The sequence below is a fragment of the Myotis yumanensis genome, unplaced genomic scaffold (genome assembly GCF_028538775.1).
Source record: "Myotis yumanensis isolate MYYU_CA2020_CCGP unplaced genomic scaffold, mMyoYum1.0.hap1 SCAF_4, whole genome shotgun sequence".
In the NCBI taxonomy this organism is placed as follows: domain Eukaryota; kingdom Metazoa; phylum Chordata; class Mammalia; order Chiroptera; family Vespertilionidae; genus Myotis; species Myotis yumanensis.
The window spans coordinates 100,132,390-100,158,099 of record NW_027223755.1 but is presented as its reverse complement, the minus strand read 5'-3'; the positions used below and the strand labels follow the sequence as shown (position 1 = coordinate 100,158,099).

The window sequence follows — 25,710 nt, the reverse complement described above, 5'->3', positions numbered from 1 at the left end:
GCTCCCCCTGCCGGCTCCTCTGTGAGAAGCTGGGGGGGCTTTCTCCTGACTCGTGAGGTGCTTGTGTGTGTGGGACAGAGTCTCCCTGGTTGCTCTCACTCTGGGGCTTTCTGTCCACCCAGAGCTGTGGTTAGCCGACAGGCAGTAGCCTGGGCCCTTCCCAACTCAGCGAAGGCTTGAGACTTCCTGCCTGTAAGGGCGGGGCCTTGCTGGGGTTGTGCAGGTCCCTGGGGCCCTCTCGCCTGGGCCCTGCTAGAGCTGGGTGGTGGTTCTCTTTTTAAATTTTTTGTTAATTCTCACCCGAGGATATCTGTCCCATTGCTTTTTCAGAGAGAATGGAGGGGAGGGAAAGAGAAACATCAATGTGAGAGACACATCACACATTGACTCCCGCACCCACCCCCACCAGGGGCAGGGAGCAAACCTGCAACCTAGGTACATGCCCCTGACCTGGAGGGAATGGAACTCATGACCCTTCATTTCGCAGGCCAACGCTCTAACCGCTGAGAAAACTGGCTGGGGCTCTCTTTTTTAAAAATGTTTTTATTGATTTTAAAGAGGAAGGGAGAAGGATAGATAGAAACATTTATGAGAAAGAGATATCAATAGGCTGCCTCCTGCATGCCCCCCATGGGAGACTGAGCCCGTAGGAATCGAACCGGGGACTTCTTGGTTCATGGGTTGATGCTCAACCACTAAGCCACACTGGCTGGGCTGGTGGTTCTCTTTTACTTATTTTTTATGTTATGATTCTTTTGAAAAAAACTTTATTGTTCAAAGTATTATATATGTACCCTTCTCCCCTCCCTCATTGACCACTTCTAACCTGCCTCCACCCCCATCCCCTGGCCTAAGCCTTCACCACCCTGTTGTCTGTTTCCATGGGTTACGCATGTATGTATGTGTACAAGTTCTTTGGTTGATCTCTTCCCACGCTGGTGATTCTCTTTTAATTGCCTTGCGTGATGGTGCCCTGGCCGTGGCTGGGCCACAGGAAGTGGGATGGGCCCAGGAGATCGTCACGTCACAGCGAAGTGTGGGTGTCGCAGTTTCAGAGGAGTGAACATTCTGCTCCAGGCTCAGTATGCTTTCTTCATGGCAGGGCAGAGCTTCTGAAGGGAACCCCTGCACCGCTGTCCACCACGAGGCCCATCGCTGGTCTGGCTCCTCCAGCCCTGCTGCAGGCACTGGGAGAGGGCAGCTGTCGCCACTGCTCCCCTTTCCAAACCGGCTGGCCCCGATTTCCCCGGGCCTGAGTCGGTCTGATTTCTATGGAAAGGTCAAGGTTCTTTCCCTGGATGCCGCTGATTGTTCTCTGGTTGTGGAGGTTTCTGTATTACAGTGGCTGGTTTTTAACCCCGTTTCTGTTTTGCACAAAGGTTCAAGCTCCTGACCCCTGCTGGCTTCTGGGGGGCACACCACACAAACCCAACTGACCAGGTATTGGGTCACAAGGCCTCGGGCGTTTTACCTCTTTTAATCTCTCCCCCGACACCCCCTTATCAACCTGGAGGTGGTAACGCTCTGAGTCTGGGATGCCTTCCCAGGAGTGAGGGCTCCCTGGCCTCTCTCTCAGGGGAGCTCACCCAAAGCTGCACCTCCAGGTCCACGGTCTCCGTCACGGAGCAGTGAAGCTGAGTAGGGATCGCGTCGCCTCCTACCTTCCTAACTCCATCTCACGTCTCTAAAACAACCTATACAGGGGAGAGAGGTCCGGCTCTTCATGTAAGAAACAGGTGTTTCCTTCTAAAACAGGCCAGACTCCATCTTGAGTCTGATCAAAGCAGCATCTGCCAGTAGCTGTATGACCTGAGCCCGGGTGTCCCTCTAATCGCCTGCCTCTGTCCTCTCCACCTGGTCACAAGCCAGGACACAATGTGTGTTCAAGGAACCCCGTTTCACCTCCCTGAATGCTGCATGTCTGAGGCCCAGCTCACAAACCCCCCTCTAGGAAGCTGTCCCTTCAGGCCACCTGAGCACTAATGCTCATGCCGGGCACAGGACAAGCGCGTCTGTCTCCTCCCTTTTTCCCCTCCCTCCCAGGACCCTGCACCAGGCAAGAGCAGGCCTCACAAGCTCATCCAATTAAGATGTAGATTCTGACTCAGTGGGTCTGGCGGCCTTAACCTGTATCTGTGACAAAGTCCAGGTGAGGCTACTGAGCTTGGGCCTCCTTTGAGCATCAAGGCTGGAGCTCAGCACCTGGTAATGGCCCTTAATGTGGTTGTATGGACAGACAGTTGTGTGGATGAATGAACATCTATTATCTAAGAACTGAAGCGAAATGAGGGGCCAGAAGGCCTGGGTTACCCCTTGAGGTAAAGAACAGGCTCCAAGGCCTTCTGCAGACATGCTTCGGGGACAGCAGGGAGCTGTGGGTGATGCTCATGGCAGTTTCCCTCCTTATTTTTCTAGAGTGGAGAAGTTAGAAGGTTTTCATAAAGCATTTTGTTTTTATTGCACATCATATAAAATGGACTACACTGTATTTAAAACAGACAAGACGTTCACAAGGATACAGAGACCCAAACTCTTCTTTTCCAGGCCTTACCTGTGCCTCACTGCTCCTGAGGTTGGAGGCAGCTTTAACACACACCAACCAAACCAAGTCACAAAGAACATGCTTGTTCTGCGGACTTCAGAGCTGGGCTGGGCCCTTCTGCACTGGCCAGTTTGGAGAGTGCTGGTGACAATACAGGTGTCTGGGCAGAATGGTTGGGCCGGCAGAGTACCTGGGGCATGGAAGGGTGGGAGGCCTGTGGACACCTGGTCTGCTGGTGGAGGCTGGGATTACAGAACCAGTGCTGAGAAGGAAGATGGACAGGGCAGACTGGACTTGGGTATCCATCTCAGGAATGGACATACTGCAGCTGATGGTGTAGAGAGCAAAAGATGTGCCAAGTCAACCTGGCCAGCTGGCAGAGGCCCTTCTGAAACACACACTGGCCTAACAGGGTTAAAGGGAGATAAATAGTGGGCACTGATAGAGGGAGGAGGCCAGGGGCCCTAAATCCAGTGGGTGACATGCTCCGAGTACCATCCCAGGAAATGAGTGGAAAGGAAGCTGATCCACGTTGGTCATCATTTTCACAGAGGGATCAGATATGGTCCCAAGGCCCAGAACTGTTTGTGGAGGCCTGGCTGGCTGAAGGGGCCGCAGTCCCTCACAGGCTGCTGACGGGCATGGGTGGGGAGCGGCGGACAGGACCGTCAGTTCTGCCTCTTTTTTTCTTGCCCGGGGGCTGCCGCTTCTTCCTCTCGAACTTTTCCTTCCGGGCCGTAGCGGTGGTGAAGGTGATACAGTGGGCGTCCAGGAAATCCAGCAGCTTCCTCGTGGCCATGCGGATGCCCTGCTGCTTCAGCTCCGCCTGCAGCTCCGCCAGCTCAAAGGGCTGGTACAGCAGGACCTTGCGGTAGAGTGCAGGTGTGGAGCGGATGTAGCGCCTCACTGCCTCTTCCGTGGCCACTGCCTGGACAGCCGCCTGTGAAGCACTGACCCCCTCCTCACCCTCCTCCTCTTCTCCTGCAGACTCAAAGGCTGCTCCAAACTCACAGGAAGAACTGAAAAGAACCAGGTATTACTATTTTGCGGCACCCCTTCCCGTCAGTCCCCCAGGACCAGGAGCCTATTTGAAGAAAGAAGTATTTCTCTGTCCCCTGTGGGGCTGGTGCATGGCATGGATGAACCCCCAGTGCTGGGTCCCTGGCACTCTAGCTGCTGGCCTGAGCAGGATCTTGTCCTCCACCAGAAACTTCCATCGATGGCAGCAGGCTCCCATCAAGAAGGCATGCTGGGCTGGCCCCACTCCAGGGAGCACACTGCAGGTTGAGGATGTGGGAGCTTCAAAGGACTGCGCAGGGGACTGCCTTTGAAACCCACCTGGATTTTCTGTAGTTCAAGCCCAGAAGGCACTGGGGCTTCTGAACATCCGCCATTAGGCATCACTTGTGCCAATGCTCAGACCCACTGGTCAAAGGACCTAGGAAGCCACTGGCCCTGTCCTTTGACCTGCTTACCTCTGTGAGCTGAATGAGCTGTCACTGCTGTCCACGGAGGTGGCTGTGGATTCCTGGGAGGCCGGGAGCTGGGCGTCACCATCAGGGTCTAGAGGCACCTCTTTGGCTGGTGACATGCCGGGGATACTTCCACCAGGCTGCTTCCGATGTCGGGGACCCTTGGTCTTAGCTGGTCCCTTGGGCCTTCGGGGAACAGGGTCAGATGTGGCCTGCAGCCTGGCATGGCCAGCTGCCCTTGAAGCTTTGGAGGTCTTGGTGGCATGGGTCTGGCTGCGAGGAGCCTCTAGGGGTGCCTGTGAGGATTGGCTCTCGTCCTCAGAGTCTGACTCCAGCGTTTGGTGAGTGTACTGGAATATTTCCTTCAGTTTTAGGACCATCTGGCGTTTGGGCAGAGGGCGTACCCCAAACCTGAATGGAGAAACAGTTGAACTTCAGCAAAGAGCAAACAATTTTCAACAAATAATTAATTTCATGGTGTAACTGAAATCTTAAATGCCTGACTTTTATGAGCATTCAGAGGTTAGTGTCTACCCTGTGTGCCAATTGAGCTTACTCTGAAGAATATTCCAAAAGGGCCATTCCCCATGTGCTGAACAATGGTGGTGGCGATGACTTCCCTGGACCCAATGTGAAGAGCAGCATTCACACGACAGGATGGTTTTGATGTTCTTTTAAAAAATCATGTCTCCTTACTCAGACTGTTAAGGCCAGAGTCCCATCTCCACCCACACGACATACGGAAACCTGTCACCTGATGGGTAACCTGGAGGAGCCTCATTTCTTAGCGTCTTAGGGCCTGGGTCCTTGGGGAACAGCATGTGGAGAGCTGGTAGGTACACATGCCCCCCCCCCGCCCCCCTCCCCACCCCACAGCGGCCGCCACACCAGAGCCCAGGGTGGATCTGGTGATGGGTCCTACATCTCACAACCTCGCTAGGCCTGGTCACTTGCAGGAAGGAGGGGCCACTAATGAGCAAGCTTTCAAGAACACTACCAACCTGTCCAGTTCCTTCTTTAGTACTGGGGTCTCCATGATGGAATACCGTGGCATTGGCGTTATGGGCACTTTTGGGGGCAAGTTCTTCCTCCGATTAGCACCTTCCATTAAATAAATAAATAAATAAATAAATAAATAAATGAATGAATGAATGAATAAATAAATTTTAAAAAAAAATAAGGCACAGTCCAAAAAGAAAAAAAAAAAGAACAAAACAAACACATGTTTTAGTAGGAGGGACCTGGGTTTACCTTTTCTGACCCTATTGATGTAACCAAGAGAAAGATGTACTTGAAGAAAGCCCAGTCCATTTGCTCTGTAAGAGCAGTTATGTCCACCCTCTCACAATCTGACTCTGGCATCATGTCTTCCTGTTAGAAAGCATCACCCGGCACATGATAAGGGCCATGGCGACCTTGTGCAATGCTGATGCTGAGTGAATGGGGCAGAAGCATACGAGTGGTTGCCACAGGCTGGCATGACGGGGCAATGGCAGTGTCTGCTATAAGTACAGGGTTTATTTCTGGGGTGATAAAAACGTTCTTTGGCTCAGTGGTTGAGCATCAACTTATGAACCAGAAAGTCATGGTTAGATTCCTGGTCAGGGCACATGCCTGAGTTATGGCTTGATCCCTAGTGTGGGGTGTGCAGGAGGCAGCTGATCAATGATTCTCTCTAATCATTGATGTTTCTCTCTTTCTCTTCCTTTCCCTTCCTCTCTGAAATCAATAAAAAAATATATTTTAAAAAAATGTTCTGGGATTAGTGGTGATGGTTGCAGAATACTGTGAACATACTAAAAACCACTGAATGGTACATTTTAAAGGGTGAATTTTATGGTATGTGAAAATGTCTCTATAAAGCTGTTATTTTAAAAAAGAAATGGGTATTTAAAAGATAAATGTGAAAATCAGGGAAAAATGGACTTTGATTCTTATCCTTTTTACGAGCATGGAGCCCTCTGAGGCTCCCATAAACTCAACAGGCTTACTCCTAAAAAAAATGCACATTTTAATATATAATTTTGGAGAGTTTGTCACCTCAAATTCAGATTAAGGCCCCTTAGTCTAAAGTGTACTACAGCTGTTCTCATGGAATCACCTGGGAACTGGTTAGAAATGCAAATTCTTGGTCGTACCCCAGACCTCCTGAAGCGGAAACTCTGGGGTGGGGCCTGGCCACTTGTTTTTGAAGTTCCCCAGGGAATTCAGACAGACGCCCACTCAAGGCCGAAAGTGCTGGTCAACGATGCCCAATTGGTCTAGGATTTTTAAAGAGGAAATGAAACATCGGGTTCAAGGCAGATGCTCTGTCCATAAGCTCTGCTTCCCTGTTACTAGTCACTGCTCAGTGCCACCCTGCCCTTCCTGGCTCTCCCTGGCTCTGCCCGGCTGGGGAAGGAGCAGCACCTTGAGCAGCCTACACTGGGTGCTTTGACTCTCCTCTATGACTGAAATGAGCTGGGAAGTGGCATCCTCCACTGAGGCCCATAACAGGCCTCTCACAGCCTCATCTGTTGTTTTGAAATTGAGATGAAATTCACATAATAGCATTTTAAAGTAATTCAGTGGCATTTGGTGTATTCAGTGTTGTGCAACCACCACCTCTATCTAGTTGCAAAATGCTTTAATCCCCCCAGAGGAAATTCTGTAGCCGAAAGCAGTCATCCCCCACCTCCATTCTCCCTTCTGCTCCTGGCAACCAATAATCCACTTTCTATCTCTATGGATTCGACTATTCTGGTTATTTCATATAAATGGAATCATACAGCCCTAACTGGTTTGGCTCAGCGGATAGAGCGTCGGCCAAGGGTCCCAGGTTCGATTCCGGTCAAGGGCATGTACCTTGGTTGCGGGCACATCCCCAGTAGGGAGTGTGCAGGAGGCAGCTGATCGATGTTTCTCTCTCATCGATGTTTCTAACTCTCTATCCCTCTTCCTTCCTCTCTGTAAAAAATCAATAAAATATATTTTAAAAAAATAAATGGAATCATACAATATGTGGTTTTTTGTGACTGGCTTCTTTCATTTAACATGTTTTTAAGTTTCATCCATGTTGTAGCATGTGTCAGTACTTCATTACTTTTTATGGCTGAATAATATTCCATTATTTGGACAGGCCATATTTTATATACCTATTCAATAGGTTGAGGGACTTGGGTTGTTTCCACCTTTTTATTTATTTATGTATGTATGTATGTATGTATGTATGTATGTTAATCCTCACCTGAGGATATCTTTCCATTGATTTTTAGGGAGAGTGGAAGAGAAAAGGAAAGACAGAAACATCGATGTGAAAGAAACACATCAAGAGGCTGCCACCTGCATGAACCCTGACCAGGGCCCGGGGCGGGGAGGAGCCTGCAACCAAGGTATGTGCCCTTGACTGGAAATGAACTGGGACCCTTTGGTCCATAGCCCGATGCTCTATCCACTGAGCCAAACTGGCTAAGGCTCCACCTTTTAGCTATTGTGAATAGAGCTGCTGTGAACATTTGTGTACAAGGATCTGCTTGAGTCCTGGATTTTAATTCTTTTGGATATATATGTCAGAGTGGAACTGCTGGGTCACAATGGCAATTCTGTGTTTAATTTTGTGAGGAACTGCACTTGCCCAGTCTTAAGGCCTACCCGACACTTGGGTCTCTCAGAGGTGCTGGCTCGGTATTCTGGAGTGGGGTCCATAGGCAGGGATTTTTAACAAGTGCCCAGGTGAGCTGTAGGGTCCAAGCAAGGTTAGAAAGCTCTGACTTACTGGTTAAGAAGTGTGTGTTTGATAGCAAGCCTATTCTTCCTCAACTACGGAGAAGATTCTAGAAGGCAAGGAAGGGGCTTGTCACAGATCAGCAGGCCCTTCAGCATCACCACCCCATTGTTGTCATTACTGATTTCCTCCAGGGCCCTCAGTGTAAAAGAATGTAAAACATAAACAACTCTCCCCACTACTCACTTGGCTTTTCTAACCCTTTTGATTTCTGAGCTCGATCAGCACTCGGTGTCTGGGTCAGAGAAAGGGCCTCTGGAGACTTCTGTTCTTCTCCATCCCAATCGTCCCAGAGAGCTGAATTCAAGAAGCTCAGCCTGTTGCTCCCAGGGGAGCTGGCCTGAGGGGATTTCTCTTGAGACTTCCTTTGGCCAGTGCAGCTTCCTCGGATGGGGGTGGTACTCAGGAGTGCTGGGGAGTGGCAGTCACCACTGTCTGGGGCTTCCCTGGCCTTGCTGCCTGGGCTACTGGTGCTCAGGGGGCCAGTCCGCTCAAGGTTCAAATTATCAATCGGAATTGGTGAGAGGGGCTCGACATGCCAACAGCAGTCGTCAGTTGGAATGGGGGGACCGCTGTCCAACAGGGGGCTGCTGCTCGCCTGATGGGAGGCTACCTCCTGCTCATCGTCACTGTCCTTCACCTCCACCACTTCGCTCACTGAGGCCTGATTCGGCAGGCTCGGCCTGGGCAGCGAGCGCTTCTGGAACTGCCCACTGAAATCAGTGAGGCCTCCTGAGGCTGGACAGGGAGCCAGCACAGAAAAGTGCTTGTGGCGCCTGGGGCTGGGGCTGGAAGGGCTTCTGCGATTGACAGGGACCGGGCAGGATGACGATGTCTGGTGCACAATTGCTGAAAACTTACTAGCGGCCTTGGGTCCATCCCTGTTTTCTAATGGGGCCCTGGGCTGGAGCTGAGCCATTTCATATGCTGAAGTCCTGGACCCCAGACCCATGATTTGGGTCTGTGATGAGTGTTCGCGGCTTCTGCTGCCGAGGGGGGTGGCAGGTACCAGCCACGAGGTTTCTGTGGTGCTGTCCTCGTCCGGGCTGCTCTCGCGGTTACAGAACAGCGGGGGGGACTCTCTGCCACCCACATAGCCCGGGTTCCTTGACGGCCGCCCCTCCTCCTGCTGCACTGGGGCCTCTCTCTTTGGTGGGCTTTGGGAAGGTTCCTGATCTGCATCAACATCAATGACGGAGAACAGGTCAGAGAACTTGGGGCAAACTTCTAAAACTTTCCCTTCTTCCAGGGAACCATTAAAAACTGACTTTTTGGTTTGTTCTAGCTCTAGCTCCTCATCTGAATCCAATAAAAGGATAACCTCATCTTCTCTGTTCACGCTGGAGGGAGACTGCTGAGATCTGGAGCTCTGCTGGCCAGGTTTTGCCTGAGTTAGGTCAATGGATGGAGACTTTTCTGGTGAGGTCAGGGCCCCTTTATTTCTGCATTCCAACACAGAACCACGTTCTTCGCCTTTCTGGCAGTCTGGATGGTTAAACAGCATGAGGAGGCTCCGGCCCCTCTTCTGCTTCGATGGTGTATCCTGGGAGGCCACCCTGGAAGCTCTGCCCTGAGATTGGGGCGTTGGTGGGGACATGTCATTTTTGCGATGAGGGTGAGGGTGTGGTTGGCGTGGACTCCTGCCCGGAGGGGACTGTGATGGGATGAAGCATGGCTGTGATGGAGGTGCCTGCCGGCGAGTAGAGCGATGAGAGCTCTGTCCCCGCCTTTGTTTGATAGTGCCATTGCCTCTCTTGTGATCACTTGTTATTTGGGATGGTTCAGGGTACCCTCCTGGAATTGATGAAAAGGGCTGTTCATCATCATCATCAACTGAGTGCATAAAGCGTCCTTCCCTTTCCTCTACCCAGCGGCCCTGAGAGGGGCGAGAGGAGCTGGTGTGATCCAGGGCTGCCTTTGGGGCCTCTGCTTCCTCCTCTCCATCTGAACACTGGCCCTCGAGTGGCAGGAACATGGACTGTCTCTCATTTTTTCTTTTGGCGATGCACTCATCTCTTCCCTGCCCAGACGGTTCCATCTGTTCTGTATTTTCTGACTGTTCTTTAACCTGGACGCTTGCTAGGATTCGCCTAGAACCTGGACTGTCCTCCCCAAACTGGTTAGTTTCTTCTTTGATCTCTGGAGCTCTTTCCCCCTGGAGCAGCTTTCTCTGAGTAGCAGCAAATTCATAAATTTCTTCCATTTCTGCTTCATTGACCTTTTCTCTATCTTCTTCAAGGCCCTCGGATTTCAACAAGGCTTCTGCTTCCTCCTCTTCACCCACCCACATTGACCTCAAGAGTTCTTGGAAATTCTCCGCTCTGCTTTCACAATCCTCATCTTCCTTCTCCTCCTGGCTGCCTTCTGAATCCATCACGACAGATGCTTGTTTGCACAGGTGAACAAGCTCACTCACACCGAACCTGCAATAGGAAACGCCATGCATCGTCACCATCCTACACAGAGACTGCCGCCTGATGCTTCCGGCACAGGCAAGGATTGGAGAGGAAGTCCTCACAGGGAGGACAATCGTGACTCAGTCCTGGCCTTCTCCCTGCTCTCCTGTGACTAGGGTGCATGTGCAACACCCCAGGCCACTCAGTTCTCGAAACAGAGACTCATGAGACTTTCAGGCAGGGCTCACTAACTCCATTTGGCAAATGTAAAGGGGCACATCAGGCTGAGCTGAATAGCAGCTGTTGCTGCTGCAAAACTGGGGAGCACATGCTGCCTTGAAAGGCACCCAAAGCACCGTAACTGATGCAAACTGAAAGCAGGCTAAACCTGTCACGGGTCAGCCCAGGCCAATGAGTGCGCCAGCCTCCCACCTGCTTGAAGGTCCCGTGGTCTCATCAGTACATTTAAAACCCTGGAGGCTGAGCCACTGCTTTCCTAAGAAAGCACCGGAGGGATGACATGGCCTTGGATGAACACGTTTTATCCCAGAGGCCCTCACACCTTGTCAGGAGGTAGAACACCTTTTATGCTGAACGACTTGCCACCTCTCATGAGACACTGGTGTGGACAAGCTGGGTAGGTGCAAATTCATGGGAGTTGGAATAAACCTTCTGTCCATTTTCTACTTTCTGGGACTTGGGAAAGGACTGCTGTTGATTGATCTTAGTGGTGGACAATCAAGGAGCAGCAGTGTTTGGGAAGAACTGAGGCCGAGGACACCCTCTCATCACGCCTCGATAGCTAAAAGCCACATGACTAGCAGAGGACTCTTCAAGCAGCCTCGGCTCTGCTGCAAGGGTCCGTTTCTTTCCAGACTTCCTATCAACACGCCTTGTTCAAAGTCACCACTGGGCATAAACTTGGGATTAAAAGTGATAGAAAGGACTTAGCCCTGATCCTCCCATGAGCCATCAACCTGATAATCCTTGTCAGTTAATGTCAAAAGCCATGAAGTAAATGGAAAGAACAATGCGGACCTGCAGGCCAGAGAACTGAGGTCAGGGGTCAGCTGGGGAGGCAGGCCAGTGTCTGCAGTGTAGAGATAATGCAGGAACGCGCGGGCAGCCTCCGTGCTCACATCACTCAGCAGGACACGCTGGGTCCTTAGGTCGCCATCTTCTACAGCGAAGAATCCTTCACTGTTTACCTGAGGGTGAAATAAATATAAAGGTTTACGGACTGGAAGGTCATGACTTGGGATGAAGCAGATGGTCTTGGGTGGGTCCTGTGAGTCTCTACTCTTATAGCCTTAGTCCAGGGATGAGCATTAGCCAGTGTCACTCCATTTTGTTGACTAGAAGTTCTGCAGTTTAAGCTGTAAAACTTCTCTGTTTCAAAATCAAATCAGGGATAGGCGCTCAAGAATCCAGTTGGCTCCCTCTTGACAGACATATCAAAGGCACTAGAACTTTCTGAGAGACCAACAGCAGTTTCTTGGATTCCAACAACACAATATTCAAGTCTAACATAAGTCAACACAGAAATGTCTGTCAGCAGCTCAACTTTATAGAGGTCAATTATAAGTCTTCATAATTATGCAAATAGAGGGGGAAAAACAATTCCGGGGGAGGAGGAGAGGATTTTTATTGAATGGGACAAGAAATCTGTTTCCCAATCCTGAGGTCATTTCCTCAGACCACTTCCTAACCTCAAACATGTCTTCTCCATGGAAGTGTAACCTTATGGCAACAAAGAGGAAAAAAACGTTTAGGGCAGAGGGGTGAGAGCAGGGAGGGAGAGGGGTGAGAGCAGAAATGAGGTAGCTCAGGAGGATAGGAAGACAGAGAGACTGAGCAAAGAGTGATGAGGAAAAGAGGGGCAGAGAGGCAAGGAGAGGGAAAGGGAAACGGGGGAGTGGGAGGTCAACGGAGAAAGACAGAGGCTCAAGGGGGATGGCAGGAGCTGCACGGAGGCGCAGCTTGTTCAGCACGTACTTACATACTGAATGAGAAGTGGGCATCGGGCATAAAGCACGAACTTGTGGGCATACAGCACTTCCCCGTTGTCCATCTGAAACTGGACATCACTCAGGTGTGGGTTATTTACCATGGCACTGAAGTCAGCAACCAGCAAACCGACAGAGAGCTGAAACAGGAGGAGAGCCGTCACTCCCATCTGTCACTTGCCTCTCTACCTGTGCAAGTTCCCCAACTGGGATGGTGTAGAGTGGGCAGGCGGACCCTCGCTCTCCTCTCAATAGGGTTCCTACATTAGGGTCCACCTTTAAGTTACCTTAAGTCACTCAAGTGACACAGAACAACAAAACACTAACTTCTCAAATTCTCTATCACACTGAGTTGCCTGGCCTAAAATGGGAGAGACCAGCAAGTGGAGAGGCGTGGCTATGCTAATAAAGATGAAGCTGCAGCAGTGGTGGCTGCTGGGGGCTGTGTGCGCTAGGCCTAGTGTTTCACAAACTCCGCTGTGTGGCCCTGTAAAGAAACTTACCAGCCCGGTGTAGCAGACAGGCCCCCTTGTCCACATGGTTCAGGGACCCAGCTGAGAGGAGCTCCAAGTCCCTCCTCTGTGTGCCACGGTCATCAGAACTTAGTGTGATACTGATCAGGTGACATCCACTCTAAGGAAAACTAACTTCTCACCAATTCATCACCTGAGAGCATGAACTCTTAGGGGGAGGCCAGCCCAGGACCAGCATGTTGGAGGGGCACAGTGAGTCATGAATAAATGAATGAATGAATGAAACGTTGAGAAACAAATGCACAGAGCAGTCGGTTGAATGAGGGGATCTCACAGAGTAATGGTGGTCCCTCTGGGCTCCCAGTCAAGCAGGCTCCAGGCTTGGCAAATGAGCTGCCCCCATAAGTTCAGTGACAAAAGGGACAAAGCCTCATGGTGGAGCCCCGACAGGGGGACAGGAGGCTCCTGTGGGCTCTTGCCTGGCTCAGCTCAAATACTGTCAAGGGCACCAGGGGACTCGTACAAAGGCTTGAAGCTGGGACAGGGCCAGGCCCACAGAAAGTTCCTTACCGAAGCCTGGCTGCCCATTTCCAGGCGCTGCTCCTCAGATGGCAGGACAAACCCAGTCAGTGGAAGGCCACCGGGCAATGGATCCATCCCTGAGAGAAGGATTCACAGGTTAAAAGAACATCACCTCCTGGCAACGTCAGCCTCCAGGGAAAGAGCATCAACTGTGGGCTGAGCTGACCCCAAAGGCGCCTGGGAAATTCTTCAGTCAGACTTCTTCAATGATAGTGAAGCCCACAAACCACTCTTACCACTACCCACTTCCAACAGAGAGGGGCACAAGCAGTAAAATAAACAGAATTAGCCCACCAGTCACTCGCTCTGGATAAACGGCTCTGTCCTTGGTTAAATTTAAGGAAATGGCAATAGACTTACCTGTCTCACATTCACCTTTGAGAACAAAATGAAAACACCTACAGACTGCACTTTCTCCCCATCATACGGGGATGAGCCAGGGAACCTCAAAAATGAGCTGCCTTCATGGTCTTGGTCACAGGGAGGCGAGGGCCCACAGGGTGGGGCTGGCCCAGGTGTCCCATCCTGTGTCTCACCTGTGGTCCCCCTTGAGTCAGCAGAACCCCCGCTGCAGGGCAATGGGCTGGCGCTCAGCCCCTCTCTTGCCAAGTCCATGAGGTCCTGCAGGGCCTGGTACTCCCTTTGGCTGGCGGAGGGTGACAGATTCCTGGGACTGGCACTATGGAGGGCAGGTGGCATGCACACGCCCAGCTGTGGCTGTTTAGACAACACTGGTGGCAGCGTGGGCTCCTATGTGAGACCGTGAAAGAAATTGGAAGCCAGAGTGACCACAAGACTGCCGTAACAGCCGCCACCCAGACGTGAGGGTGCCAGCCATAGCCCAGCACAACCCTGGAAAGCTTTTCTTCATCTCCATCTGTCAGCAGGCCTTTCTGTCACAGCGAAGTCCATGCCTGTGGTATCACATCTGCAGAAAGATCCCTGGGGGCCTCCATCTTCCTAATGTCACCTAAATGGTCTCAAGCGAGTGAGTACAGACTCTGGGACCACCTGCATCATGCTTGTCTGGTTCCTGGGCCCCATCACAGGTAGATTCTGTCAGCCCCCTGGGGGCAGAGCCTAGGACTCTGCATTTTAAACAAACTCTCCAGGAACATAATACATTTGGGAACCAGTGGTCCTCCCCATTCTTACTAGGAAAGCCATCTAGTGGCTGCAAAGAGAAACAACGTTATGGCTGACACCTCTAGGCTTCCTCCCACCCCTCCCCTCCTAGAACTTTCTGTTCCCTAGCTGTTGATTCCCAGTGTCATAATCCTGGAGCTCCCAACTCCTCAGAGGCCCCCCACCCCCACCCCGCCCCTGCATGTATTCGGAGGGGAAGGCGCACCTTGGTGGATGGCTGGGGCACCATGGGAGGCACCAGGCTTGCCGTATAGAAGGACTCCAGAGCCCAGGCTCTGGTCAGGGCGCTGCCCTCCCACAGAAAGTTCCGCTTCCCTTCAGGTGGTTGTAGACTCCTGCTGGCCTTTTCCAGCTCTTCCTTTAAAAGTCTGCTCGCAGGAAGTGGTGGCGTGCTGGACAATTCTACTTCTTCCTCTGCAAAGAGCTGGGCCACTCGATCCTCAATCTGTCTTCCTGTGGTCTCCGAGTCCTGGACTAACAACTGCGGTGGGGTAAGGGGTACTTTCTTCTTTCGACTCTTCTTCTCTAGAAACAAGTGACAGTCAATAACAGTCATCCACACAGCCTGAGCCCAGTGGCGAACTTCAGCCAGAGGCAGTACGGCAAGGCTCCCCCTGGAGCTACCACTCGTGAGCACGCGTACCTGCTGACAGTTTTGTCCTCTCAGGAAAAGCAGTTCCCAGCGGGAGCACTGCAGGTGCAACCTTCTGCTCCATCTCGGACCGCGATAGAGCCATGGCCACCAGCAGGTCCTCAGACAGCACCTCGGGCTCATTGACCTTCTGCCTCTTCTGTGGTTCCTTCTTGTTGGGGGCTCCCTTCCGCTTCAGACCTCCAACGTGATTGCTGAAGCTTAAAAGGCAGCCAAACAGAAAGGTTAGTGATGGCCAGAGGCTGAGAGCACTTCCTGTTCTGAGGTGGTCCCCACTGCAGCAAAGAGGGCTAGACCTTCTCCTCTTTGGGGGAAACAGAAAAGGGGCATCAAGTGCCCGGAGCTCACTGTGACCATCCTGTGCCTCACGCAAGCTCACACGATCCTGCGCCACAAGTTCAGCACAGTCCACACTCCAGAGGGTCTGGGTCTTTCTGTGTGATCCTGCCCAGCCAGGTTCTTGGTGGATATACAACCGGCAGCGGTACTGCACCCCCTGGATGTGGTCATACCCTTCTGGTAGAGTCAACACTCGATGGCTCCAAGTCAGCACCCTGGATCCCACCAACTTCTGCCCATTGATACTTCAGATGCCCCTTAGGTGGTCCTGGATATATTGGCCATGAAAGGACCCCTCTCTCCTGCAGGGGCTGCAGGGCAGTGCCTCTGCCCAAGGTCTAAAGAAAAGGCCTCTCAGCTTGGGCCGCCACCTTGGTCACTGGGCTTGGAGGCCAATGTGCAGTAACTCATTTGGTTCGGAAGAGATTTCCTGAAAGATTTTCTGGCTGAAGAGAACCTAGACTTCCCGCTGCCTCCAACAGGCTGGGCAAGAGGTAGAAGGGTAAAGGTGAGAAAGAAACTAAGGACAACCTCAAGATCACCTTCCCTATAGCTGAAGTGCATTCTGGAAGCACCTCTGGCTTTCACAAAAGCTCGTGCTCTCTGCTGGGCCAGCGATGGTTCCAGAATCCCAGGTATCATCTTAGAGCAGCGGTTCTCAACCTGTGGGTCGCGACCCCTTTGGCAGTCAAACAACCCTTTCACAGCGGTCGCCTAAGACCATCCTGTATATCAGATATTTACAGTAGCAAAATTACAGTTATGAAGTAGCAACGAAAATAATTTTATGGTTGGGGGTCACAACATGAGGAACTGTTTTAAAGGGCCAGAAGGTTGAGAACCACTGTCTTAGGAGATCGAAGCGAGCCCTAATTCAGTTCTAATAATCTGGGAACCCTGCACGATAATCACAGCCTCCAAGAGAAAAAGGAACCACCCCAACATACCTGGGCCCGGCCACTGGGTAGGCTGCACCTAAGGCTCTTACGTCTGTGATGCTCGTGCTGAATGCTAAAATGCAGACAGGCTCACCAGTGAAGACTCAGCCTCTGCCCTCCCCATCTCAGCACTGACCCAGCTCACATGGCCAAACCTGTGTGCAAGGCAGTGGCCAGGACAAACAAACCACCCTTAGATTCCCTTTGCTCTTGACAGCCGTCCAAGGAAAGAAGTCCTAAATCTGCAGCAGTCCAGGGCCGATGCTGCCTGTGCTCCCTATAAGGTTAGGGTCTACTCTGGCATCCATAGCGACAGGGGTAATGCAGCGCAAAGCTGACCCTCTGCCACTTGTGTGCCTGTGGTTTGCACACTGAAGACTTGTGTCATCAGCAGGGCCTCCTATTTTAACAGTTAAGCATTTAATTCATGCAAATATTTTTAAAGGTCTGTGGTTCTGTCTCACTAACTCTTTGAACTATGCTGAGCAATCTTATATTAATAGTATGAAAATCAGTCTACTGAGATGGAAGCGAGGCTGTTCTACACATGAAATAGATGTAGTAAAGTGAATTACTGAATTCTTAGCTGCTCCAGAGGGCACTGGCTGCAGGATCCTGGGAACAGAAAACTCTCAGGAGGAAGGACCTTAAGGAAAACAGTCCACAGACACACCCACACCCACACAGACCATTTCAAAGCCACCTAGGATGCAGAATTTGTCCCCTACTCAATTCCGGTGGAAACTGTGATTTCCACCTATGTTTCCTTTCCAGAATCTATTGTCCCACAACAATACATAAGGCTTTATTTTATTTTGAAAACAAAGCAGAATACTTCTTTGATTTTCTTCCTTTCCATTTGACTCACCTCGATGTCTGTGCTAGTGTGCTGCAGGTCCCCTCAGGCTGAGCTGTTTGCAGCCGCACAGCCTGGAGCAGGAGCTGGGTGTCAACCTCCATCTTCACTGCACACTGTTTCAAGTGACTGATTCTGCCCTTTGAGGTGAGAAATGGCTTGCCACAAATGGGGCATTCAGGGACCTGAGGTGCACAAGGTCTCAGTGCCTTTTCAGCCTCATCCAAGCACCTGAAGGGAGACAGTAAACACCGGAGAACCACCTTCCCTGGCAAGGAGGATTGAAACAAACATGGATCCACATCCACATGAACATGCTGTGGGCCCAACCTTGTTCCCCCAAAGCCAGTCCCTCCACACAGCCTGTAGTCAGCCTCCTGACACAAAATTTAGGTGTCTGTTAGCAAAGGTGACCGAAGAAAGCAGGGACAGATTCAACGTAAACTTAAGAGTCACCATATGATCCAGCAATTCCACTCCTAAGTATACACCCAAAAGAACTGAAAACAGATACTTAAGCAAACACATGAAATGCATGTTCATAGCAGCTCTATCCACAATGTCTAAACGGTAGCAACAACCCAAATGGCAATCAATGGATGAGCAGATAAACAAGATGTAGTCTCCCCATACAGAATATCATTCAGCCATAAAAAAAAAGAATACAACACTGACACATACTACAACATGGATGAACCTTATAAACACAATGCTGAGTGAATCCAGACACACAAGGCCACATAGTATTTGATTCCACTCTGCCCAGAATAGGCAAATTGATAGACAGAAAGCCGATTAGTGGTTTCCAGAGGCTGGGGCGGGGAGGGTTCAATGGAGAGCAAGTGCTAATGGGTACAAGTTTTCTTTTTGGGGTGATGAAAATATTCTAAAATTGATTAGAATGGTTACCTAACTGTGAACATTACTAAATGAAAGCCATTGAATTAATTATTCATTCTAAATGGGTGAATTGTATGATACGTGAATTATATCTCAACAAAGCTGTTAAAAAATAAAAAGCAAGGGCAGGCTGACACGAACACTGAAGTGCTACTGTCACAGGAAGGTATCTGATTCCCACTAGGCCATAGGGGCCCCTGGCTCTGGTCCCGCCCACGGGAAAGGTGACAGCTGAGCTGCTCTTACCGGTTCACATGCTGCTCCCTTCGGGTCACGTTCATAGCAGAGAGGTTCTTTTGACAGATCTGGCAGAAGAACAACCCCTTCTCCTCCAGACTGTCGTCAGGTGTGGTGGCTCCTTCCTGCCCAAACTCCTGCTGCAGGGCCAAGGCCACTGCAGTGTCGCTTTCTGTGGCAGGAAGCCAGGGCCCAGACCCTGTGGAGAGGACAAGGATCCATGAGGATGAGCTCATCCTCAGACCTCGGCACATCTGTCAGGTCTCACAGCACTGACACTGGGTTTAACGTGGAGAAACTAGACGCCACACGACTCTGCCTCATGCCAGGCACCATCCAGTCAAATGGGGCACTGAACGGGGCTCCCAGAATAAGACTTCTCAAACTCTAATGTGTGTAAAACTCACCTGGGAACTTTGCTAAAATGAGGGTTCACATTACAAAGATCCAGGCAGAGCCCAAGGTCCTGCATTTCTAACAACCCCCAGGCAAGGCCGATACTGGTCGTCCAGGACCACTCTGAGTATCAGGTCCTAAAGAACTTTCCTTTCATTTTTCTCATTTCTGCTAAAGTCAGCTGCTTTGGACATGCCAGGTTTACAGGGCTTCTATTCCAACAAATCTAAGTTTTCTCTTTAAAGTTCAACCTTTCCTACTACTATGACTTTGGTTGCCCATTCTGGGAGAACCAGGTCAGAGTGAAATGCCTAGAGATCGTTCCCAAGGTCGCCGTGTCCACCTCTGCAGCCCTCTATCACATCTGATATTGCTGAAGCAAACCCTCGATGTTCATGAGGGATAGGCCCTGAAAACTTCATAAATCCCCAATTCTGGAATACTACTAATGGCCTATCACTCTTCCCACCAAAGCCAGAAAAGCATCATGCTTTATTTTGGTGCCATGTATATGTACATGTACATGTATATTTATATATATGTGTGTATATATATATATTTTTAGCAAAGCAGTGGCTTCTCTCTCCTGAGCATTATTGGGTATTATATGAAGATATATGGAAGCAACTGAGTCACATGTAGGGGAGGTGCTGGGTTCACACACTGGCTGAGCAACTCCTCTGCACCTCTTGGGTGTTCAAGGACTGATGCATGGCAGATGTGACCCAGCTACCTGTGTGGACCATTGGGGTAGCCTGAGAATCATCAGTGTTTCTAAGGTGAAATCTGCAAGTGCAATACCAAGAGACTATATGCTCCTTAGCTCATAGGTCTGTCAGTACAGTTTCTTCCTATTTATTATCCTTTTGTATATCTTCATCAGAGATGAGGATTCATATTGTTTAGGGGATAAAGAATGGAATCACCGATATTATGTGTTTCTTGGTTGGTATAATATGCAGGGTACAACACCTGCAAAGCGCTGTTGCCAAACTGTTTAACCTGGAGCCCATGAGACCTCTAGTTTACTCGGTGCAATGCAACAGAGGGATTGCATGAACGGGTTAAATAACATCATGTAGAAACAATCAAGCAAATCCAGAAAGTGGTATATTTAAAAAGACAACTATCCTGGACTCTTCAAAAAGTATCATTTAAAAAACCCAGCTCTAGCTGGTTCGCTCAGTGGTTAGACCTTTGGCCCATAGGTTCAGTTCTGGTCAAGGGCATGTACCTCAGTTGCAGGCTTGATCCTGGCCCCAGTGGGGCATATGCAGGAGGCAACCAATAGGGAGTACCCCTCTCTCATTGATGTTTCTCTCTCTGTCTCTCCCCCTCCCTTCCACTCTCTGAAAATCAATGGAAAAATATCCTTGGGTGAGGATTAAACAACAAAACCAAGACAAAAGGACTGTTGTAGAGTTCAGACCTTAACAGACTACTGGCTATAGCCATATGCAGTGTGTGAACTTATAGTTCTAACAAATCATTGGAAACCAGCTACAAAAACTATCCTTGGGACAACTGGGGAATTGGATACCAGGCAATATTAGGAAATTAGGTGTGACAATGGTACCTATATATATAAAAGGCTAATATGCAACATGTCCCCTTGGGAGTTAGACCGGGAGTTTGATCACTCGCTATGACATGCGCTGACCACCAGGGAGCAGTGCAGAATGAAGGAAGGCCCCGGCCAGCAACTGGAAGGCCCTGATCGGCCCTGATCGCCGGCCAGGCCTAGGAACCCTACTCATGCATGAATTTCGTGCACTGGGCCTCTAGTTGTGATTATAAAGGAGAACCTCGGGGTAAAGTGTCATGATGTATTTAACTTACTTTCATATAGTACAGAAGAAGCACATCCTATCTAATAATATACAAAGATGCAAATTGACTGTACCTTCGCTACGCCCACCATTGGCTAATCAGAGCAATATGCAAATTAACCGCCAACAAAGATGGCGGTTAATTTGCATATACTGGCTGGGAGCAAAGACTGAAGACACCGTAGAAGGAAGCCAAGCAACGGAGCTGAGATAGTGGAGACGGGCGGGAGAGAAGCGGCAGAGAAGGGCGGGGTAGGAGTGGCAGAGAAGGGCGGGGTAGGAGTGGCAGAGACCGGAGTGAAGCCCTATTCTTGCAGGAATCTTCCTGCAATGGGCTTCTAGTATATTTATAGAGACATAAAAAATATATGGCAAAATGTTAATAATTGTTAAATTTAGGCTGAGGATATAAAGAGTTTGTTGTAATATATTTTCAGTATGAAAAAAATTAAAAATTAAAACAAGAGGAAGAGGTACCTTGTCAAAGAAACTGAGTGAGAAATGACCCAAGAGACCCTTTGTTCTCTGACTAGACGACACGAAGTGGCAAAGGTAGAAAGCCAGACGAGCCCACCCTCAGCAGAAACACAATGAAGGTTGGTTTCTTCCTACTCCCTTTCTTCCAGTGTTAGAACTTACGCCTGTTGGGAAGACAGAAAACTCCTGTCATACCGTTCCCCACCATTATCGCCCCTCGAGGGTCCTTTGGAACGTTTTCCTCAAGTGCAGGCTGGAGGGAGCACCCTTCTGAAGCATGTTTCAAACGCGCGGGATCTGCTCTCTTGAACTGCTGCATTCGCTGTAGGACCATCTCTGCCGCCCGGGGTTTGGAGGGACTTGGCACCGTAGCCGTCAGACAGGGAGGAGGCTGGGAGTCACCGTTAGGAGCAGCATCTGCAGAGGAAAATATTCACATGTGTCTGTTCTAGAGGGAGAAACAAAAGACTCTTCCTCCGAATACAGGTCAGACCCAAGTTTCAAAGGGGTCTTTTAGCAACTAGTTTAGGTTTAACTCTCAAGTGTGAATAGGACTGATTGTTGGTAACCTCACTGTTTACGGTAATACCAATGTACCTGTCACAAAGATCTATGGCAGGAAAGGGAATGAAGAGTGACTGCTAATGAGCACAGGGTCTATTTTGGGTGATGAATATGCTCTAAAATTAGGTAGTGGTGATGGCTGCACAAATCTGAACATACTAAAACCACTGAACTGTATACTTTAAAGGAATAAATTTTATAGAATATGGATATCTATTAAACTGTTATTAAAGAAATATTAATGAGAAACATTTATATCTTTCTAGGTCAGAAGTTCTCCTTTAAGTTGGTGTCCACAGAGGCCTCCAGTGGGGATCCGTGAAGTCCCTGAAGTTATACATCAATTTTGCAGGTATTTGTGGGGGTGCAGTTTTCTGGGGGAATCATGCACACCTTTACTAGACTCTCAGAGGGAGCATGAGGGACAAACAACATTTTAGCAACATTACTGAAGCCTTACAACAGTCTCTGTGAGCTAAGTCTTTACCACCACTCCACTGAGAGGTCATGCTGACTATACTGGGTAAAAAAAACATTAAAATCAGGAAGTGAAGGTGAGAAAAATATAGAAACACAATGCAGGTGCCCAGAGACCTAATGCTGTATTATCTATGCAAGGCTGGTTTTCAGCTTTGCATGAAGAATGTATGCTGAACATACGGTTTAGTACATCAAGGGCAGGAGAGTAAGAAAGCTACAAACAAACTGCCCCTCCTACCCAAAAAAGGGAAAAATGTTGTTTGGAGGAGAAAGGAAGGACTGAAGATTCTCCAGAAACATATGGCACCCACTGTGGAACGAATTCAAGAAAATGGGAGAAGCAGCATTATTTTCATGTTCATGTAACTCATGTCAACTATATAATGTAAACATTAATAGGAAATGAAAGAGAAGAGGGCCCAAACATAATCATGTGGAAAATTCACACAGGGCTTATATTTCTTTATGACTATCATTTAAAACAGGAGTCGGCAAACTATGGTCCTCAGGCTGCTGCCTGTTTTAGTAAATGAAGTTTTGTTGGAACACAGTTCATTTACTTACTAAGTAATTGTCTAGGGCAGTGGTTGGCAAACTCATTAGTCAACAGAGCCAAATATCAACAGTACAACGATTGAAATTTCTTTTGAGAGCCACATTTTTTAAACTTAAACCATATAGGTAGGTACATTGTTATTAACTTAATTAGGGTACTCCTAAGGCTTAGGAAGAGCCACACTCAAGGGGCCAAAGAGCCACATGTGGCTCGCGAGCCGCAGTTTGCCGACCACGGGTCTAGGGAGTTGAGGAGTAGTGACAGAGACCATAAGGCTTGCAAAGCCAAAAAATATTTACTACATGGCCCTTTACAGAAAATTTTCCAGCTCTTGGTTTAAAATAGTACAAATCACCTCTGGTTTTCTCTGTGGAAGTTCTGGCAATGTTTCTGGCTGGGTTACCTGTCTGGGTGCTCCATGCACTCTTCCAGAGCACAGCAGAAGCAAGCACACTTCCCTCTCCATTTTCAGAGGGGGCTGGTTCACTCTCCTGCCACTTGGGTACCCCTTGCTTTTTTGTCCTTGTGGCTTGGCTACCAGATCGAGTTTTCCTCTCCCTGGGGCCTTGAAGGGTTTTGCTCTTGGTAGCAGTTGGTTTGCTTGTTAGCTGAGTGATGTTTGAGGACTTTTTTGTCTTCCTTTCCCCTGACACTTCCTTGGTGCCATTCTTTTTCACCCTTTGTAAAAAACTGGCACAGAGTTCCTTAAAGTCATCATCTGACTCATCCATCATCTGGCCAGTGTTAAGGCTTCCAAGCTTGTTTTCAGAGGAGTGAGGGTCAATCTGGGGGTCGAAGAATGAGCCTAGCTGGGCATCATTCGGAATCCCAGCTTCATTAGGGTTCCTCTTTAATTCTCACTGAGATACCTGGAGAGTTTGAAAAATTGAATAAAAAGTACTGTTTTCCCCTCCATAATGATTTAAAATGTCTTTCTTCAAATTGCGCCTGTGTTAAACAGCATCTTTAAAGCTTCCCTCTGTTAAATTTCACATTTGAGAGGTTTTATTGTCCAATAGATGCCTCTGAGATAGAATACATATGAACTTGTTGCTCAGGTGATTCTTCAGTATCTCCATGGTGATAAAGAACATTTGGTTCATTTAATTTCACATCTGTGGAAAAACAAAAGCATATAAGTATAATTAGACAGATATTGTCATTTTATGCCATTTCTTCCAGGAGCATGTGGAGTACATGAGTATCAATACCCCTGTCAATACTCAGGTACAGCCTGATTAACACAGAGCCATCATCCTATAAGACATCACAACACAACCCAAGGGGTGTGGGGGTGGGAGGGGGGGGGGGATGTCTAGAAATCTATCAAAGCATGTTCTTTCACAGGCAGAAAACCTTGGGCATCTTGAAAGAGTATTGTTTTTGCTGAAATCTGGGGAATGAATTCCATGAAGCGCAGTCACCACAAAAACATGATGATTCCCAAATCCAGAAAAACTATCAGAGGCTCTATCAGCAGGCAATGTAATGACAGAGAGAGAGAGAGAGAGAGAGAGAGAGAGAGAATGAATGGGAATATGCCCTTGAACACTCAGGAGACAGGAACAAAGATAGGAACACAGGAGACTCATCCTTCATTGATACAACCAATTTTCCAAGTAAAAGCCCCTTTCCCCATCCTCTCACCCCAGTAAGAGCTCTCCAAACTCAGGTTGCTAGAATGCTGCCCAATGCAAAGGTTAGGCCTTATGGGCATGATTATTTACATCAGCACTGTTTAGTGGGTTTCAAAAACCAAAATCAAAATTGACTCAATGGCAGAAAGTTCATTTCAAATCCAATAATGCAATCTCCGCTGTTCGGTTAATCCGATTAATCATCTAGTTTTCCAGAGCTGGGCAGACACACAGACCTCAAATCTACTTAGCATGGCAGCGACATTCACATCTTCCATGTAACTCCTTAGAGAAGCTTCCCCTCATCCTTTCAGTACAACCTCTCCACCTCTATTATTTTCTTTCATCACGCAGTTTTCACAATAGCATTTATCACAAGTTGTAATCATATGTAGTAGATATTGAATGAATGCTTGCTGCATGTCAAGCACCAGTCCAATTGCTTTACAAGTCTAATTCATTGAATCCTTACAACAATCCTGTTCCTTAGAATCTATTGTCATCCCTTCTTTACGGCAAGGAATCAAGCACATGAATGAGGAGCTGGCTCAGGTTCACAAAGCTTCTGAAGTGGCAGAGCTGGGATCAAACCCAGGCAGTATGGTTCCAGGGCATCAGCTCTTATATTTTTATTCACTTACTTATTATCTGTCCCTTACTAAGCTCAAAACTTGAGGAGGGCACCGATTCATCTATTTTACTTCATATTCTCCTTGGCTGACAGGCACCTGACTTGGAAAAAGCGATCGACAATTGTTTGTTTAACTGCAAAGAGGTTGCTATCATCAGAGCGAAGAGATGGTGGGGATAGGAGAGAAGGCTTCAGGGAGAAGCCGAGGTCAGGGTCCCAGTGCTTGGAACGTCAGGCTAAGCAAACTGAACTGTATCCTATTGGATGTGGTGAGCAAACTCCACCCTCCACACAGCCCTGTCTCCACATCTCTGTCGTTAAGACAGTCTCTCTCCTATACGTACTCAATCGGCATTTGCTTAAGGAAGTAGCGGCTCCTAGGAGACCGCGGGTTTCCAAAGAGCCGGCGACTTGTGCCTACTCAGTGCTGTACCTACCGCGGCGCCAGAATGAATAGGCAGGTGAGGGGCGGACCCTCCCGCTCCCCTCAACCCGCAACACAAGGCAAACGGGCAGAGGACGCGACCTGAAGAGATGCTGCCGAGGACCCTGACGGTGAACTACGATCGCCTAACGGACCCCCGGGCAGTGACTCCGTGTGTATCCGGATGCCCCCACCTCTCCTCCCTTCAGACAGCCCCGGCCTCCTCCATCCAAGCGCGGCTCCTGCGTCTACCCGCGGCTGGAAGCGGGCAAGAAAGGGTCCTCTGCCTTCGGAGAGCGAAAAAGGCCCGAGATGGTTGGACCTTCTCCCAGTTACAGACTCTTAGCCCCAAAGCCCGGCCCCTCCTACCTCCGGCGCCGCCACGGCACCCTCTCAACGGAGAGCCTCGAGCCT

At 49.3% G+C, this 25,710-nt stretch overlaps 1 protein-coding gene across 6 annotated transcripts; it reads right to left on the bottom strand.

Annotated features, from left to right (window-relative positions):
- Positions 1–2,236: 2,236 nt before the first annotated feature.
- Positions 2,237–25,702, bottom strand: SLX4 (SLX4 structure-specific endonuclease subunit). 6 transcript variants are annotated; one of them, XM_070413116.1, is made up of 15 exons: positions 25,666–25,702; positions 22,960–23,719; positions 21,167–21,421; positions 18,312–18,501; positions 17,178–17,396; positions 15,024–15,232; positions 14,586–14,905; positions 13,771–13,984; positions 13,223–13,311; positions 12,173–12,319; positions 11,212–11,381; positions 7,964–10,200; positions 5,016–5,115; positions 4,018–4,425; positions 2,237–3,561 (listed from the first exon to the last, which is right to left on the bottom strand). In XM_070413116.1, exons 2-15 carry the CDS (start codon positions 23,336–23,338, stop codon positions 3,165–3,167), a joined length of 5,334 nt encoding a protein of 1,777 aa, XP_070269217.1. In that variant the 5' UTR covers positions 23,339–23,719; positions 25,666–25,702; the 3' UTR covers positions 2,237–3,164. The 6 variants fall into 6 exon arrangements, with proteins under 6 accessions (XP_070269217.1, XP_070269220.1, XP_070269221.1 ...); XM_070413119.1 differs by having other exon boundaries at positions 21,200–21,421; XM_070413120.1 differs by having other exon boundaries at positions 23,008–23,719.
- Between the last annotated feature and the right edge of the window lie 8 nt (positions 25,703–25,710).